This window comes from Oncorhynchus kisutch, linkage group LG4, assembly GCF_002021735.2.
Source record: "Oncorhynchus kisutch isolate 150728-3 linkage group LG4, Okis_V2, whole genome shotgun sequence".
Taxonomy (NCBI): Eukaryota; Metazoa; Chordata; class Actinopteri; order Salmoniformes; family Salmonidae; genus Oncorhynchus; species Oncorhynchus kisutch.
In genome coordinates this window covers 82,640,023-82,656,778 of record NC_034177.2, presented here as the reverse complement: position 1 = coordinate 82,656,778, position 16,756 = coordinate 82,640,023, and the positions used below count along the sequence as shown (strand labels likewise).

The following is a 16,756-nucleotide window of genomic DNA, read 5'->3' as shown; positions in this document are numbered from 1 at the left end:
AAAGGGAACACTAAAATAACACATCCTAGATCTGAATGAATGAAATATTCTTATTAAATACTTTTTTCCTCTACATAGTTGAATGTGCTGACAACAAAATCACACAAAAATTATCAATGGAAATCAAATTTATCAACCCATGGAGGTCAGGATTTGGAGTCACACTCAAAATTAAAGTGGAAGACCACACTACAGGCTGATCCAACTTTGATGTCATGTCCTTAAAACAAGTCAAAATGAGGCTCAGTAGTGTGTGTGGCCTCCACGTGCCTGTATGAACACCCTACAACGCCTGGGCATGCTCCTGATGAGGTGGCGGATGGTCTCCTGAGGGATCTCCTCCCAGACCTGGACTAAAGCATCCGCCAACTCCTGGACAGTCTGTGGTGCAACGTGGCGCTGGTGGATGGAGCGAGACATGATGTCCCAGATGTGCTCAATTGGATTCAGGTCTGGGGAACGGGCGGGCCAGTCCATAGCATCAATGCCTTCCTCTTGCAGGAACTGCTGACACACTCCAGCCACATGAGGTCTAGCATTGTCTTGCATTAGGAGGAACCCAGGGCCAACCGCACCAGCATATGGTCTCACAAGGGGTCTGATCTCGGTACCTAATGGCAGTCAAGCTACCTCTGGCGAGCACATGGAGGGCTGTGCAGCCCCCCAAAGAAATGCCACCCCACACCATGACTGACCCACCGCCAAACCGGTCATGCTGGAGGAGGTTGCAGGCAGCAGAACGTTCTCCACGGCGTCTCCAGACTGTCACGTCTGTCACATGTGCTCATTGTGAACCTGCTTTCATCTGTGAAGAGCACAGGGCGCCAGTGGAGAATTTGCCAATTTTGGTGTTCTCTGGCAAATGAAAAACGTCCTGCACGGTGTTGGGCTGTAAGCACAACCCCCACCTGTGGACGTTGGGTCCTCATACCACCCTCATGGAGTCTGTTTCTGACCGTTTGAGCAGACACATGCACATTTGGGGTGCTGGAGGTCATTTTGCAGGGCTCTGGCAGTGCTCCTCCTGCTCCTCCTTGCACAAAGGCGGAGGTAGCGGTCCTGCTGCTGGGTTGTTGCCCTCTTACGGCCTCCTCCACGTCTCCTGATGTACTGGCCTGTCTCCTGGTAGCGCCTCCATGCTCTGGACACTATGCTGGCTGACACAGTAAACCTTTTTGCCACAGCTCGCATTGATGTCCCATCCTGGATGAGCTGCACTACCTGAGCCACTTGTGTGGGTTGTAGACTCCGTCTCATGCTACCACTAGAGTGAAAGCACCGCCAGCATTCAAAAGTGACCAAAACATCAGCCAGGAAGCATAGGAACTGAGAAGTGGTCTGTAGTCACCACCTACAGAACCTCTCCTTTATTGGGGGTGTCTTGCTAATTGCCTATATTTTCTACCTGTTGTCTATTCCATTTGCACAACAGCATGTGAAATGTATTGTCAATCAGTGTTACTTCCTAAGTGGACAGTTTGATTTCACAGAAGTGTGATTGACTTGGAGTTACATTGTGTTGTTTAAGTGTTCCCTTTATTTTTTTGAGCAGTGTATATATATTAAACAATGGACATTGAGGGTTCAATGCAATTGTTACATCTATTTATAGCAACTGTTTGTAGGAATTACACAGAAGCAGATTTTATTTTGTAAATCATGTTATATTTATTGGGGATCACTTTATTTATTTATTTTTAGGTATGGGGTAATTGTCTGCATCATTTTCAATCCCCCATATATTATTTTGTAAATATATACATTGCTGTATATATATATATATATATATATATATATATATATATATATATATATATATATATATATATACACACACAGACAACAACACTTAGGCTTCTATATCCAGCTTTTACATACTATATACATTTTACTGTCACAGTATATTTGACATTAGTTGTATTTTGTTTGTTTTTAGTCCTTCAGCTCCCCTCTACCACCTCCCCTCTACCCCTCCCCTCTAATCCTCCCCTCTACCCCTCCCCTCAACCCCTTCCCTCTACCCCTCCCCTCTAATCCTCCCCTCTACCCCTCCCATCTACCCCTCCCCTCTACCCAGTGGTTGGCCGTCAGGGCCAGCAACGCCTTCTCTGCTGGCCTAAACATCATCACAATATAAAAACAATTTAAATATATTTTCCCACAAATATGTATTAAATTATTCCCCAGAGTAAGAGTTACACTCTTCATTTCATAGCTTTCCTCTTGGTTGCACTGCTTCCAGCCCCAGGTTGAGATTTGGAGGGCTGGTCTTTATGTTAGATCTTTTATCCAATCATATTCAGCCATCATGTGTTGCCAGGGGTCTAAAATCTGCCCTCAGGCCTTCAGAATCAACAGTGCGGGCGCTAGTAGCTTAAAGTGAATGGAAATTAAAATTTATTGACAACCAATCAGCTTTAGAGTTGGCTATTGTACGCCTGCTGGCTGGCTCCAGTGTTACACAGGAGCCAGCTAGCAGGCGTAGTGCGTGCACGTCTTTTGATTGGATTACCAATATTGAGAGGCAGGTCCTATGGGCAGGTCTCAGAACTAGGAAACTGAAATTGATAAACAAATTAATTTGCGTACTACTAAGCTGTTTTTTCAACCCACAATGGCGGAAGGAGAAGATATCGATTTGGTCGAAGATATAATTATAACGCCATTCTCAAGACAAACTTATCAAGAAAAGTTAGACATTGTCAGGAGAGGTCGACGCCGACGCTACAAAGCCTGTCACAGGCGGGAAACGGGTTCGTTCGCCACTTTCAAAGTTCCAACTACGAGCGATATCAATGGCTCACAGGCTCTGAGAAGCACTGCAAACTGTACTGCTGGGAATGCCTATTATTTGCAAGTGATCAATTTGGTGTTTGGAGCCACACTGGCTTTGCAAACCTGAGTTGTCTAACCAAGGCAGCAACGAGACACCAAAGTACGGCTGGGCACTTACAAGCAATGGTGCTTTTGAAAACTTTTGGGGACACCCGAGTGGATCTACAGCTCAACGAACAAGCGCGCAGGGCAACGAAGCTGCACAATGAAAAGGAATTGTACTCTTCCTCTTCAATTCTCTGAATAAAAATGTACATTTCAAGGTGACGCAACGCCTGGTTATACTGCGTTTCTGTCTAAATGTATAGTGTCTAGAGCCATGGCATCATAATGATGGTAATAAGAGGTGGATTAATTCGGGTGGGACTGTGTAGGACTTCACTGAAGGCCCAGGCCCCAGGCCCACGGCACGCCACTGCCTCTACCCCTCCGCTCTACCCCTCCCATCTATCTCAGTGTTGATTTATATTTGCCATATATTTTCCAACTGTGCTGTTTCATAAAAGTTATAAACCTATATACAAAATCAGAACTGTTTGTGGACGCCATTGAAAACTCACGTGTCCTGGTCTCTGTCTGCCCAAAATAAATGATGAACCCAAGTGGAGAGTTGAAGGACACATGTAAAGGAGTTCCCGGGGTTCAAACCAAATCTGTTAAAGTATGAGGGAGGGGGGTTATTAACAGTGGGGCATTTATCATAGGTTACTGTTTAAGTTCCCTACGTTGGTATCCATCAACATTTACTTTGATTAATTTATGGCACCTTTTATTAAGTCATTTTGAATATTATTTGTAATTTTGAATGTATTGTTTTTTTAAATTGAATTTGAAGGATTCTGTAGGAGGGGCTATGGCAATTTAAAGGCTGGGGTTGAGCTCGTCCCAGAACCGGAGACGTGGGCAGACCATGATAAGTAGATTCCATTAGCTTCCATAGCCACAGAGTCAGATTCCACAGCCACAAAGTCAGATTCCGTAGCCACATCTTATTAAAGGTTAGGGTTAAGGTTAACAGTGTGGTTAGGTTAGGGTTAAGGTTAACAGTGTGGTTAGGTTAGGTCAACAATGTGGTTAGGTTAGGGTTAAGGTTAACAGTGTGGTTAGGTTAAGGTTAACAGTGTGGTTAGGTTAGGGTTAAGGTTAACAGTGTGGTTAGGTTAGGGTTAAGGTTAACAGTGTGGTTAGGTTAGGGTTAAGTTTAACAGTGTGGTTAGGTCAGGGATAAAGTCAAGTTTAAAATCTAATTTTAAGAAGATCAAATGTAGAAATGGGTGGGATTAAGGACTTTCTGGGTATGGAATCTAGTGATGACCCGAGTGGAGCGGTGGTCTAAGGCACTGCATCTAAGTTCAAGAGGTGTCACTACAGTCCCCGGTTCAAATCCAGGCTGTATTACATCTGGCTATGATTGGGAGTCCCATAGGGCAGTGCACAATTGGCCAAGCATCGTCCGGGTTTGGCCGGGGCAGCCCATCATTGTAAATAAGAATTTGTTCTTAACTGACTTGCCTAGTTAAATAAAAAATAAAAATCCTACATTCATGTGCCTGTCAAAATTTCACATTTTTGGTGTCGGAAATACGACTTTGTTTCATTCATGTGCTATTTGGTGATTTGGTCAGAACAATTCTTCAACCAGTAAGAGTTTACTACCTTGATATTGACAATATGGTCAATCTAATTACATTACAAATTACATACTGATGAGGCTGTAGTGGTCAAAAACAGATTTGTTGTCATCTTTTGGTTGAAAATGTTCCTAGGTCAGTGGTGAAACGTCACAACTCAGCAACTCAGGCAGCAACATTTTCAAATTTTCCTCTTGTAATTCCGACTTGGAGGGTCATTCAAGTGAAACTACCCAGTCAGAACTAGGAATTTCACAGAACTCCGAAAGCACATGAACGTGGCAATGAACCTTTGGTAAAGACGCATGCAGTGTTTAGCCCAGGGACGTCACTAGAGATTACTGGATAGGGGGGCAAAGCCTCTTTTAGGGGGGTCTGGCATATTCCCTCCGTTCCATTTATTGTTAGCTAGCAGTCTCAAGCCACAGAAGTAGCTAAGGTTAACTTAAATGTTAGCTACAAGTAGGCCTAACTGTGCATGTACACTACATAGCAGTAAATTGCTGCATGCAGCTTAGGCCGCCCCTTGTGACTCGCTTGTGGGCGTGCTGGAAGCATATGGCAGCATGTTCGATTGTGCGGCAAGAATTCGGCATAGCAAGTTTGTATGAAGATCTGGTTATTAAATGGGTACATAGTTAATTGGGATAGGGGGCAGCATTTTCACTTTTGGATGAATAGCTTGCCCAGAGTGAACTGCCTCTTACTCTGTCCCAGATGCTAATATATGCATATTATTATTATAAACACCAAGGGACAACGCAGCCGTCATACCGCTCAGGAAGGAGACGCGTTCTGTCTCCTAGAGATTAACATACTTTGGTGCAAGAAGTGTAAATCAATTTTTGTCAGCCATCTTTCCTGAAGAATAACAGTCACTAGAGCGCCAGCAGCCTCCCCCAGGTCCTAGCACCTACTAAATGGGATTTTAAGTTGCGATGGAAATGTTGACGAAAAAAAGAAGAAATCACACAGAAAATATATTGTTTGATATATAGATTTATTTAAGGAAGGCTCATTAATTAGCGAGCAAGAAAAATGAGCGTCCACAAACTTCTTGTAAAATAAACCAATAGTAACTCCACACCACCCGCTGCCTCCACTCTAGTAGTGCAGGGTCAACCAACCCTACAGTAGAGGTAAACTGTTTTATCAACATGTAATGTAATGAGTTAACCTGAAACCTGTAGTCTTGTGGTACATCAGCTTCCTGAGCTACTGCTGATGAGCTACCTTAAAGGACAATGTGGTTTTGAGATGCATCTATGACCAGGGTTTATTTCCTCGACACAGACAATGTTTATTGTTTCTTTTTCTATTCCTTTTTAGTCTTTTAAGACAGAGAGGCTTCGTATCTGAATTTTGTGTAACCACCTTAAAATCACAGACTGTATCGTGGTAGATCTAATCATTGGTTTACTTTGAAGCTGATTTTAAGTCTGGTCTGTGGAGATATTGGTCTAACTTTATTGGGGAAAAAATACATCAAGTAAGTACATAAATAAAGAATTTGAATTAATTAATTTGAATAAATCAAATCCTATCAGTTGTATTGACTGATCCACATAATGTATTGTTACCAGCCAATCAGGGGCATGTTCACTTAAACAGAAGCAGAAAGAAGGGACAGGCAGTGATGTGTATAGGAGACATTGTCGTTGGTGACTCTTCCCTTGACACATACATTTGTGTACAGTTTGTACCACACAGAAAGACATACCACACATGGCTCCTCATCTCTCCCTCCTCCTAGTCATCTTCTCCAGACTCTCAGGTACTGGTAAAATGTTTTGATGAATTGATAAAGTCTCATGTTTCTGTGCATTGCTGCTTGAAGTCAGGTACTGGCTATGCTGAAACCCTGAAGACAAAATATTAGCTTATATATTGAGCCCACACTCATCCCGGCCATACCAGCCATGTTGTGCACTTCTCACTCCTACTGGTGTCCTGAATGGGTAATTGGTAGACAACCTTATCAGTCGACCGAAAGGAGTCTAAAAGTGTTTTCTGTTGCTGTGTCTGCAGGTACTCAGGCAGGAGCATACGGTGTGTCAACTGTGAGTAAGGTGTCTGTGAAGACAGGAAACTACATCACCATCCCATGTCGCTATGATCAGAGATACATACAATATGTCAAATACTGGTGTCAAGGAGATTACTGGAATTCTTGTTCTGCTCTTGTACGCACGGACCAACCAAAGATATCTGGGACAGTGTCCATCTCTGATGATGTCACCCGAAGAATCTTCTCTGTTAACATGACTGATCTGCAGCCAGAGGACTCTGGGTATTACTGGTGTGCTGTGGAGACTGCAGGACGAGATCAAAGTACATACTTGCACCTGTCAGTCACCACAGGTTAGCCCTCCATACCTCTCCTCAATCACACTGTGTTTGATCATCATAGAGAGCTGACTTAGAGAGTACAACTTGGTCTTGTCTTTTATACACTATAGTAATACTTGCAGGTCACATGCCATCATCCTTTGGTTAATTTGTTCAGTATGACACAGCTATGTAGCTATTGATTTGGGGAAGACTGTTTTAAGGCTCTAAATACAATGCATTTACATGGTTATACATACAGGCAGACACAATGTAAATATGGATTGGGTTTATATTGTAGGTATACATTGTTACACTGTGGAGAACAGAAACACTTTATTATGAAGGGTGCCTACATAAGGACGTCATAACACATTCATAAGACATGCATAATGAATTCTAAATCACAACCTAATGTTAATATTTTTGTTAAGTCACAGTATTGTCACTTTCATATGCCTAACGCAACAAAAAAAAGAGTTCCCAAACCTGCACATGGGGACAAAGATCGTACTTTTTGGAGAAATGTCCTCTGGTCTTATGAAACAAAAGTAGAACTGTTTGGCCATAACGACCATCGTTATGTTTGGTGGAAAAGGGGGGGCGCTTGCAAGCTGAAGAACACCATCCCAACCATGAAGCACGGTGGTGGAAGCATCATGTTGTGTGGATGCTTTGATGCAGAAGGGACTGGTGCACTTCACAAAATAGATGGCTTCATGAGGTATGAAAATTATGTGGTTATATTGAAGCAACATCTCAAGACATCAGTTATATCTTGGACACAAATGGCTCTTCCAAATGGACAATGACCCCAAGCATACTTCCATAGTTGTGGCAAAATGGCTTAAGGACAACAAAGTCAAGGTATTGGAGTGGCCATCACAAATCCCATCAATCCTATAGAACATTTGTGGGCAGAACTGGAAAAGTGTGTGCAAGCAAGGAAGCCTACAAACCTGACTCAGTTACACCAGATCTGTCAGGAGGGATGGGCAAAAATTCACCCAACTTATTGTGGGAATATTGTGGAAGGCTACTTGAAACGTTTGACCCAAGTTAAACAATTTAAAGGCAATGCTACCAAATACTAATTGAGTGTATGTAAACTTCTGACCCACTAGGAATGTGACGAAAGGAATAAAAGCTGAAATAAATCATTCTCTCTACTTTATTCAGACATTTCACATTCTTAAAATAAAGTGCTGATCCTAACTGACCTGACAGGGAATTTTTACTAGGATTAAATGTCAGGAATTGTGAAAAACTGAGTATAAATGTATTTGGCTAAGGTGTATGTAAACTTCCAACTTCAACTGTATATTTTGGGTTCTGATGGGGTAATTGATTGAAGTTGTCACCTTTTCACCTCATTTATCACATCTCAATAGGTGGTCTAGCTATCCTCATGACATGGCACAAGTGGGGGATGGACCTTTCCTCTTTTGTTGTCCATCGTTCCTCTATTGTTCCCACAAGGGTGAGGCCGATGACATCACGGATTCCCATCAGACCAACTCATCGAAACATTTTTTTACCCTTAAGTGCACATGGGATTTTATTACTCAACAGGAAATGTTAAACCGTAGCTGGAGTTTGTTTTTAAATACATGCATTAATTATCTTTGAGACATTAAGTTGAAATACTGTCCAATTCCCATCATTCCTGTTGAAGACCGCTCCTTCTGAAGAGTACCAATATGGCAGACAGGTGCTTCAAAGCCTCTCATTGGCCAATACATAGCATCATCAATCTAGTGTTTGTATACACTGAGTGCACAAAACATTAGGGACACCTTCCTAATATTGAGTTGCTCCCCCGTTTGACCTCAGATCAGCCTCAATTCCAGAGAGATGCTGGCCCATGTTGACTCATATGCTTTCCACAGTTCTGTCAAGTTGGCTGAATAACCTTTGGGTGGTGGACCATTCTTGATACACAAGAAAACTGTTGAGTGTGAAAATCCCAGCAGCGTTGCAGTTCTTGACACACTCAAACCGGTGCACCTGGAACCTACTACCATACCGTTTTCAAAAGCATTTAAAGCTTTTGTCTTGCCCATACACATCCATGTCTCAATTGTCTCAAGGTTTAAAAATCATTTAACCTGTCACCTCTTCTTCATCTACACTGATTGAAGTGGATTTAACAAGTGACATCAATAAAGGATTGTATCTTTCACCTGATTCACCTGGTCAGTCTATGTATTGGAAAGAGCAGGTGTTCTTAATGTTTTGTTCATCAGTGTACATCATTGCCTATGATATGACATGTGTTGCTTCTCCCTTGGTGAATTTTTGTCTGCACCTCTGTGTTCAGGTACACCAGAACTCTATGTGGACCAACAGGAAGTTTCTGGAGTAGAAGGAGGGAGTGTCACTGTCCGTTGTTACTATAGTAACACTGTGGTTAAGAAGTGGTTGTGGTGTAAGATGGGTATCTACTATGTCCCCTTGGTGGGGAGATATTCAGGGATTTTAGATGGAACATCAGTGACATCACAGCAGACCATTGATCACAACAACAGACACATTTTAACAGTGACTCTGAATGGATTGAATATGGGAGATACTGGCTGGTACTGGTGTTCCAGAGGAGACCTACAGATGCCTGTTCACATCACTGTCAATCAACTGACCACAACACAGAGTACCACACCTGCCTCCACCACCACTCCTACCCCCTCTTCCACCATCATCATCTCCACTGTTAATCAACTGACCACAACACAGACTGACACCATCATTAGTAAGTAATGAGACCAGTTATAACCAAAAATAGTGGAATGAGTCTTTCAAATTCACAGAATCCAACTGAAGTCATTTTGTTAATTTAAAGCATTACCATATCACGCTGAAATTGTGTCACTTCAACACTAGTAAATTACATACGGAAACTGTTGCACCTTGACAGACAAGCAGACCACTCAAGACATCTCTCTGACCTCACCCACAACTGTAGATCCTGCTGTCTCCTCTTCCACCTCTCAGGCCCCAGTCAACAACACACACCATGTAGCCCAGGGGTAAGTGTACACTACCACCTCTAACCGGTACTCAACAAGCAAAAAGGTCATTTATTTAAATGTCAATTATTGGATTAATGAATTGTGTTGTTTTAAAATCACTTTAAAAAATGTCCCAGGTATGCATCATATGTCTGTTTGAAATTTGCAGAGTGTCATGTCCTCAAAGCAGTGTTGTTCTTCTACAGATGGGAGAGAACACTCTTCTACCTTCCAAAAACTGTTCATGCAGTGCTCTTCATCCTGTGCAACGTCATTGCTGTGGTGAAGTTCAGGGCAACCCGACTCTGAGGTGAAACAGGAAGAGTAGAAACTACATTTATTTAGCATTTGCATATTTTTCATTGCGGGATATGTCTTTACTTTCTTCACATTCTCCACATTTAATTGAATATTTAATTTACTTGCTAATAAACATGTTTTACTGTTATCAAGATCATCTGTCACCAAATTCCGTGAATGAAAATCTGAAATTCTGATGTATCGAAGTTATTTGCTCTGTTGGAGACAACAAGTGTTTAACAAGATGTCATAGCATGACTTAGTTTACCAGAAACCTGCAGCCTTGTGGTACAGCAACTTCCTGAGATACCTAACAGTTTAGGTTGGAGGACATCTGTGGTTTTGAGCTGCGTCTATGACCAGGGTTGATCTCGAGGTAGAAGGATGTCATCACTCCATCTCTGTAGCTCATGTGCTCTTAATTCTATACATGTCTTTGTTTAATCACTAGTGACCTATTTTCCAGCAGAGGGTAACAGTGACTCTTGATCCCAAAGAGCCCTTGGAGAAAGCTGGAAGCTGAAATGCAATAGTTGCTATCTTCCACTGAGGGGGGCATGTACACAAAAAATGTTTAGCTTTCTTCAGGATAAAACACACACGTATATGTTTTACAATCTTTGTGTGTACAAAAACATGTAAGCCAATTCAAAATCCTGTTTCCCCTAACACTAATTCTGATTCTAACCGTAACCCTAATTGTAACCATAACCCTAAACATAACCCCTCAGGCTAAATATAATGTTTCCTTGTGGGGACCGGCGAAATGTCCCAACATGTCCAAATGGTGCATCACCCATCTCACATGTATATAATGTATTCTATACTATTCCACTGTATCTTAGTCCAATGTCGCTCTAACATATTTGTATATATATTCTTAATCCATTCCTTACTTACATTAATGAGTATTTTGTGTGTATGTTGTGAAACTGTTCAATATTACTTCTGAGATATTACTGCACTGTCGGAGCTAGAAGCACAAGCATTTAGTTAGATATTACTGCACTGTCGGAGCTAGAAGCACAAGCATTTAGTTAGATATTACTGCACTGTCGGAGCTAGAAGCACAAGCATTTAGTTAGATATTACTGCACTGTCGGAGCTAGAAGCACAAGCATTTAGTTAGATATTACTGCACTGTCGGAGCTAGAAGCACAAGCATTTAGTTAGATATTACTGCACTGTCGGAGCTAGAAGCACAAGCATTTAGTTAGATATTACTGCACTGTCGGAGGTAGAAGCACAAGCATTTAGTTAGATATTACTGCACTGTCGGAGGTAGAAGCACAAGCATTTCACTACACCTGCAATAACATCTGCTCAACATGTGTATGTGACCAATACATTTGACAATTTTGACTTGTCTAAATGGTTCTTGTTTTACCCACAAGGATAGTAAAACCAAACCGCACACACACACACACACACACACAAAACAAGGTTACATTGAAATGTTTTTGGTTCATTTATGAATCCTGAGTTCTTGAGTTGTTTCATTGTTGATATTTGGTTGTCTGGTTTTCTGTAACAAATCGCCTCCTTGTTGAATCAGAGCCTTGGAGAACTATTCTGTCTTTACCTTCTCCAGCTTTAATGGAATATATAAAGGCTTTGCTAATAAAACATTTTAAAGACATTTTATTGTTCTCAAGATAATTTGTCACTAGATGTTGAGATCAAACTATATTTTATATTTGAGATTCTTCAATGTAGCCACCCTTTAACTTGAGGACAGCTTTGCACACTCTTGGCTTTATGTATTATACATGTCATTTAGATGTTTATACTATACAAACATATTTTATTTATGTATTTCTCAAAATCCATATATAGTAGACAAACCAGTTTAAAAACGTTATGTTTACCAAACGGTTAAGTGATTAACCATTAAGCACCGTTGGATTACCTCATGGTCAAATGTATTTCAACAAGTGAGAAGAGAATCATATGTAAAGTATTGTGAGCATTGCATTGTGAGGGGCAATTACTTTATATGAAAGGTGTTTATAGATTAAATACTGATTAGGTTTGGTGGAAAAAGTTACTGAGTGATTTTGTGTGTCCTTTTTGAGGATCTGTTTTGTACTAAACGTTGTGAAATGTTTCCACAAGTGTGAAAATAGTACCAAAGTAATTTAAAAAACTGTAATAAACATTTTCAAAGACATTTTATTATTCTCAAGATAATTTGTCATAACATAATGTGAGCACTGTGGTCTGTAGTTTTGAGAGTTCAATTCTGATGTATCTGAAGTAGTTTGCTGTGTTGGAGCCAATAACAGAACGTACAGCTCAGCATTTAACGTGACATCATGGAATGAGTTTAGCTGAAACTTGCAGCATTCTGGTAATGCAGCTTCCTGAGCTAACTTTACCACCTTCACTTGGAGGACATCTGTAGTTATGAGCTGTACATGACCAGGGTTCATTTCCTGTATAGAGGGGGAGAGAGAAAGAGTCTGTTCTTGTGGAACGTAAAACCACATCAGACTGGGTTGTGGACCCTGAACAATGAACCTGGTTTAAAGTGAGAGTCTATGGAGGTCTTGGTCTAGTACCCATCACTACATTTTTTAGCATATGTAGGACATCTATCATATAGTTTCATATATAGTGAAATATAGAATTTTGCCAATGGAAATATGGTGCATGTTGCCCAATTATCAAGTCTTTGTAATCATTAGTGACCTATGTTCCAGTAGAGAGTAGTATGAGGATAGTAGTGATTCTTGGTCCCAAAACCCTTAGAGAAAGCTGAAATATATTTTAGGTTTAGTTTTAGGTTAAATTAGTCCATATGATGCACTAGTTGCTGGCTGCCACTGAGGGGGGAATATACACACAAACAGAATCAGGAAGAGAGTTACAGACAGTGTACTGACATTAGGAAGTAGAGTCATTCTGGCTGGTGCCTTGGTCCTTGACACACATTTGTGCTCAGGTACCATTTAATATTACATGCAGACTGAAACCCTCACATGGCTAACCATGTCTCCTTCCCCCTCCTCCTCTTCATCATCTTCTACAGAGTCTCAGCAGGTATGTGAAACATGTTTATATGAAGGTCTGAAGTCCAGTGGGTCAATTCACCGTAAACACTGTGTAATAAATCTCAATCATTAAAAAGCTGTCTATAGTTTACAAGCAATGGGATTTTGTTTTCTGCAGTGCAGATTGTATTGTATTCAAACCTGAATGTGTTTTGTGTTGATGTGTCCACAGCGAGGCATGTTTCTGTTCAGACAGGAGGCTCCATCACCATCCCATGTAGCTATGATCAGTATTACATAAACCACGTGAAGTACTGGTGTAAAGGGTATGGTTGGGCTCATTGCTCCTCTGTAGTACGCACTGACCATGCTAAGAGCACTGATAGGGCGTCAATCTCTGATGACATCACCCAGAAAGTCTTCACTGTGATCATGACTGATCTGGAGCCAGACGACTCTAATACTTACAGGTGTGTTGTGGAGATCAATGGAGGACCAGATAGCATGATACAACTGCTCTACCTGTCTGTCACTCCAGGTAAGATCCATGCAACTCTTACAATTCAGTAAAGTAGAATAGGTAGTTCTCAGTAAGGATCAGACTCTCCGGAAATACCAGCTTTCACAAACTACATGACTGGTGTTCTCGTTTCATTTCCTTGTAACAAGTTCCGTGTCTGGTATCTGGTATTACCATTATTGTTCAAGTTGACCTGAGGAATGTAGGTACAGTGGGGCAAAAAAGTATTTAGTCAGCCACCACTTGTGCAAGTTCTCCCACTTAAAAAGATGAGAGAGGCCTGTAATTTTCATCATAGGTACACTTCAACTATGACAGACAAAATGAGAAAAAAAATCCAGAAAATCACATTGTAGGATTTCTTTATGAATTTATTTGCAAATTATGGTGGAAAATAAGTATTAGGTCACCTACACACAAGCAAGATTTTTGGCTCTCACAGACCTGTAACTTCTTCTTTAAGAGGCTCCTCTGTCCTCCACTCGTTACCTGTATTAATGGCACCTGTTTGAACTTGTTATCCGTATAGAATACACCTGTCCACAGCCTCAAACAGTCACACTCCAAACTCCACTATGGCCAAGGCCAAAGAGCTGTCAAAGGACACCAGAAACAAAATTGTAGACCTGCACCAGGCTGGGAAGACTGAATCTGCAATAGGTAAGCAGCTTGGTTTGAAGAAATCAACTGTGGGAGCAATTATTAGGAAATGGAAGACATACAAGACCACTGATAATCTCCCTCGATCTGGGCTGCACGCAAGATCTCACCCCGTGGGGTCAAAATGATCACAAGAACGGTGAGCAAAAATCCCAGAACCACACGGGGGGACCTAGTGAATGACCTGCAGAGAGCTGGGACCAAAGTAACAAAGCCTACCATCAGTAACACACTACGCCGCCAGGGACTCAAATCCTGCAGTGCCAGACGTGTCCCCCTGCTTAAGCCAGTACATGTCCAGTCCCGTCTGAAGTTTGCTAGAGAGCATTTGGATGATCCAGAAGAAGATTGGGAGAATGTCATATGGTCAGATGAAACCAAAATATAACTTTTTGGTAAAAACTCAACTTGTCGTGTTTGGAGGACAAAGAATGCTGAGTTGCATCCAAAGAACACCATACCTACTGTGAAGCATGGGGGTGGATTGGGGCTTGTTTTCTGCAAAGGGACCAGGACGACTGATCCGTGTAAAGGAAAGAATGAATGGGGCCATGTATCGTGAGATTTTGAGTGAAAACCTCCTTCCATCAGCAAGGGCATTGAAGATGAAATGTGGCTGGGTCATTCAGCATGACAATGATCCCAAACACATCGCCCGGGCAACGAAGGAGTGGCTTCGTAAGAAGCATTTCAAGGTCCTGGAGTGGCCTAGCCAGTCTCCAGATCTCAACCCCATAGAAAATCTTTGGAGGGCGTTGAAAGTACGTGTTGCCCAGCAACAGCCCCAAAACATCACTGCTCTAGAGGAGATCTGCTTGGAGGAATCGGCCAAAATACCAGCAACAGTGTGTGAAAACCTTGTGAAGACTTACAGAAAACGTTTGACCTCTGTCATTTCCAACAAAGGGTATATAACAAAGTATTGAGATAAACTTTTGTTATTGGCCAAATACTTATTTTCCACCATAATTTGCAAATAAATTCATAAAAAATCCTACAATGTGATTTTCTGGATTTTTTTTCTCATTTTGTCTGTCATAGTTGAAGTGTACCTATGATGAAAATTACAGGCCTCTCTTATCTTTTTAAGTGGGAGAAGTTACACAATTGGTGGCTGACTAAATACTTTTTTGCCCCACTGTATATGTCTATTTTATGTTTTCTATATGTAGATGTTGGTGTAAACTTTGTTTCAAGTCTGCTGTCTGCATTGTGTCTTTCAACGTTGTCTACCACAAGCAGCACCATATCACCTAGTAACACTATGTGTAAAGGTCATACACCTACTAGAAATAAAGGTCTGCTGCTGAGGTCTTTATATGGTGTCTGTACCTCTGTGTTCAGGTACTCCAGAACTCTATGTGGACCAACAGGAAGTGACTGGAGTAGAAGGAGGGAGTGTCACTGTCCGTTGTTACTATAGTAACTCTGGAGACATGAAGTGGTGCAGGATGGGTGGTGATTGTGTGAGTGGGTTTTCTGGGACTTTAAATGGAACATCAGTGACATTAAAGCGGACTAGTGATGCCAACAACAGAACAGTCTTTACAGTGACTATGAGTGGACTGAAGATGGTGAACACTGACTGGTATTGGTGTAGAGTTGGAGAACTAGAGATGCCTGTTCACATCACTGTCAGTCAACAAACTGCAACACAGAGAACCTCTAAGATGACCTCAAGTTAGTAGATCAATCACATACTTTATGATCAATATGATTCACTTTGTTTTATCCACTGGTATCATCTGGAACTAATTGTAATATGAACTATGAATGTGATGTTGCTATACAACCTGACTATCTGGTTTACCATTAACTTCATTGATGATATTGTTGTTTTACCTCACAGCAACCCAAGATCCAACCCCTCAACAACCCTCTGCCTCTCCAACTGCTGAGCCTGTTCAGACTGACAACACAAGTCAAGGAGCTGAGGGGAACATGGAGGAAGTCCACCAGAGGTTATTATCACTCCTTCAGATGTTTGATCCCACATGTTGTTAGATAATATGAACTCAGAGAAACATTACAATTCCATCATACACTACAACAGTTAATGCTAACCAAACACCCTCCCTAAATGCATATAGAGACTGTTATCACTTCCTCCTGGTTAGAACATCTCTGTGGTTGCCTTGTGAGAAGTAGCAGAATTATTGTTTTATACTCTCTCATTTGCAAGGACAAGTTGCACACACACAAAAAACATTATTTGTATAGTAATAATCTCAATAATAATCATATCATCTCTTCATTTGCATGGTCAACTTCCACACATGTGAATAGATAAATCATTGTTCCACTTATCATACAAGTTGTTACCTTTTCACAAATGATCAATTTATAATGATCTATTTTAATTGTATTATTAATTCAAGTTGTCATCAGGTCTGTGAAAGTCCTACTCATCTCTCTGGGCATGTTGGTGGTGGTGAAAGCTGGTATCCTAGTAACGTGGAATATGTGGAGAAGGCATAGTAA

General features: G+C 41.3%; 2 protein-coding genes across 4 annotated transcripts in view; both read left to right on the top strand.

Moving 5' to 3' along the window:
• Nucleotides 1–5,704: 5,704 nt before the first annotated feature.
• On the top strand, nucleotides 5,705–10,947 carry LOC116374042 (polymeric immunoglobulin receptor-like). 2 transcript variants are annotated; one of them, XM_031823840.1, is made up of 6 exons: nucleotides 5,705–5,955; nucleotides 6,163–6,240; nucleotides 6,495–6,827; nucleotides 9,115–9,543; nucleotides 9,757–9,820; nucleotides 10,009–10,947. In XM_031823840.1, exons 2-6 carry the CDS (start codon nucleotides 6,192–6,194, stop codon nucleotides 10,109–10,111), a joined length of 978 nt encoding a protein of 325 aa, XP_031679700.1. In that variant the 5' UTR covers nucleotides 5,705–5,955; nucleotides 6,163–6,191; the 3' UTR covers nucleotides 10,112–10,947. The 2 variants fall into 2 exon arrangements, with proteins under 2 accessions (XP_031679700.1, XP_031679699.1); XM_031823839.1 differs by having other exon boundaries at nucleotides 5,719–5,955; nucleotides 9,709–9,820; nucleotides 10,009–10,946.
• Nucleotides 10,948–13,000: 2,053 nt separating this feature from the next.
• LOC109886522 (CMRF35-like molecule 1) overlaps nucleotides 13,001–16,756 on the top strand; it is an 8,643-nt gene continuing 4,887 nt past the window's right edge. For both annotated transcript variants that reach the window (XM_031823821.1, XM_031823820.1), the window contains exons 1-5: nucleotides 13,001–13,144; nucleotides 13,328–13,633; nucleotides 15,620–15,955; nucleotides 16,125–16,236; nucleotides 16,664–16,752. In XM_031823821.1, the coding sequence (XP_031679681.1) occupies nucleotides 13,084–13,144; nucleotides 13,328–13,633; nucleotides 15,620–15,955; nucleotides 16,125–16,236; nucleotides 16,664–16,752 (904 nt within the window). In that variant the 5' untranslated portion in view covers nucleotides 13,001–13,083. The remainder of the gene's footprint in view (nucleotides 13,145–13,327; nucleotides 13,634–15,619; nucleotides 15,956–16,124; nucleotides 16,237–16,663; nucleotides 16,753–16,756) is intronic.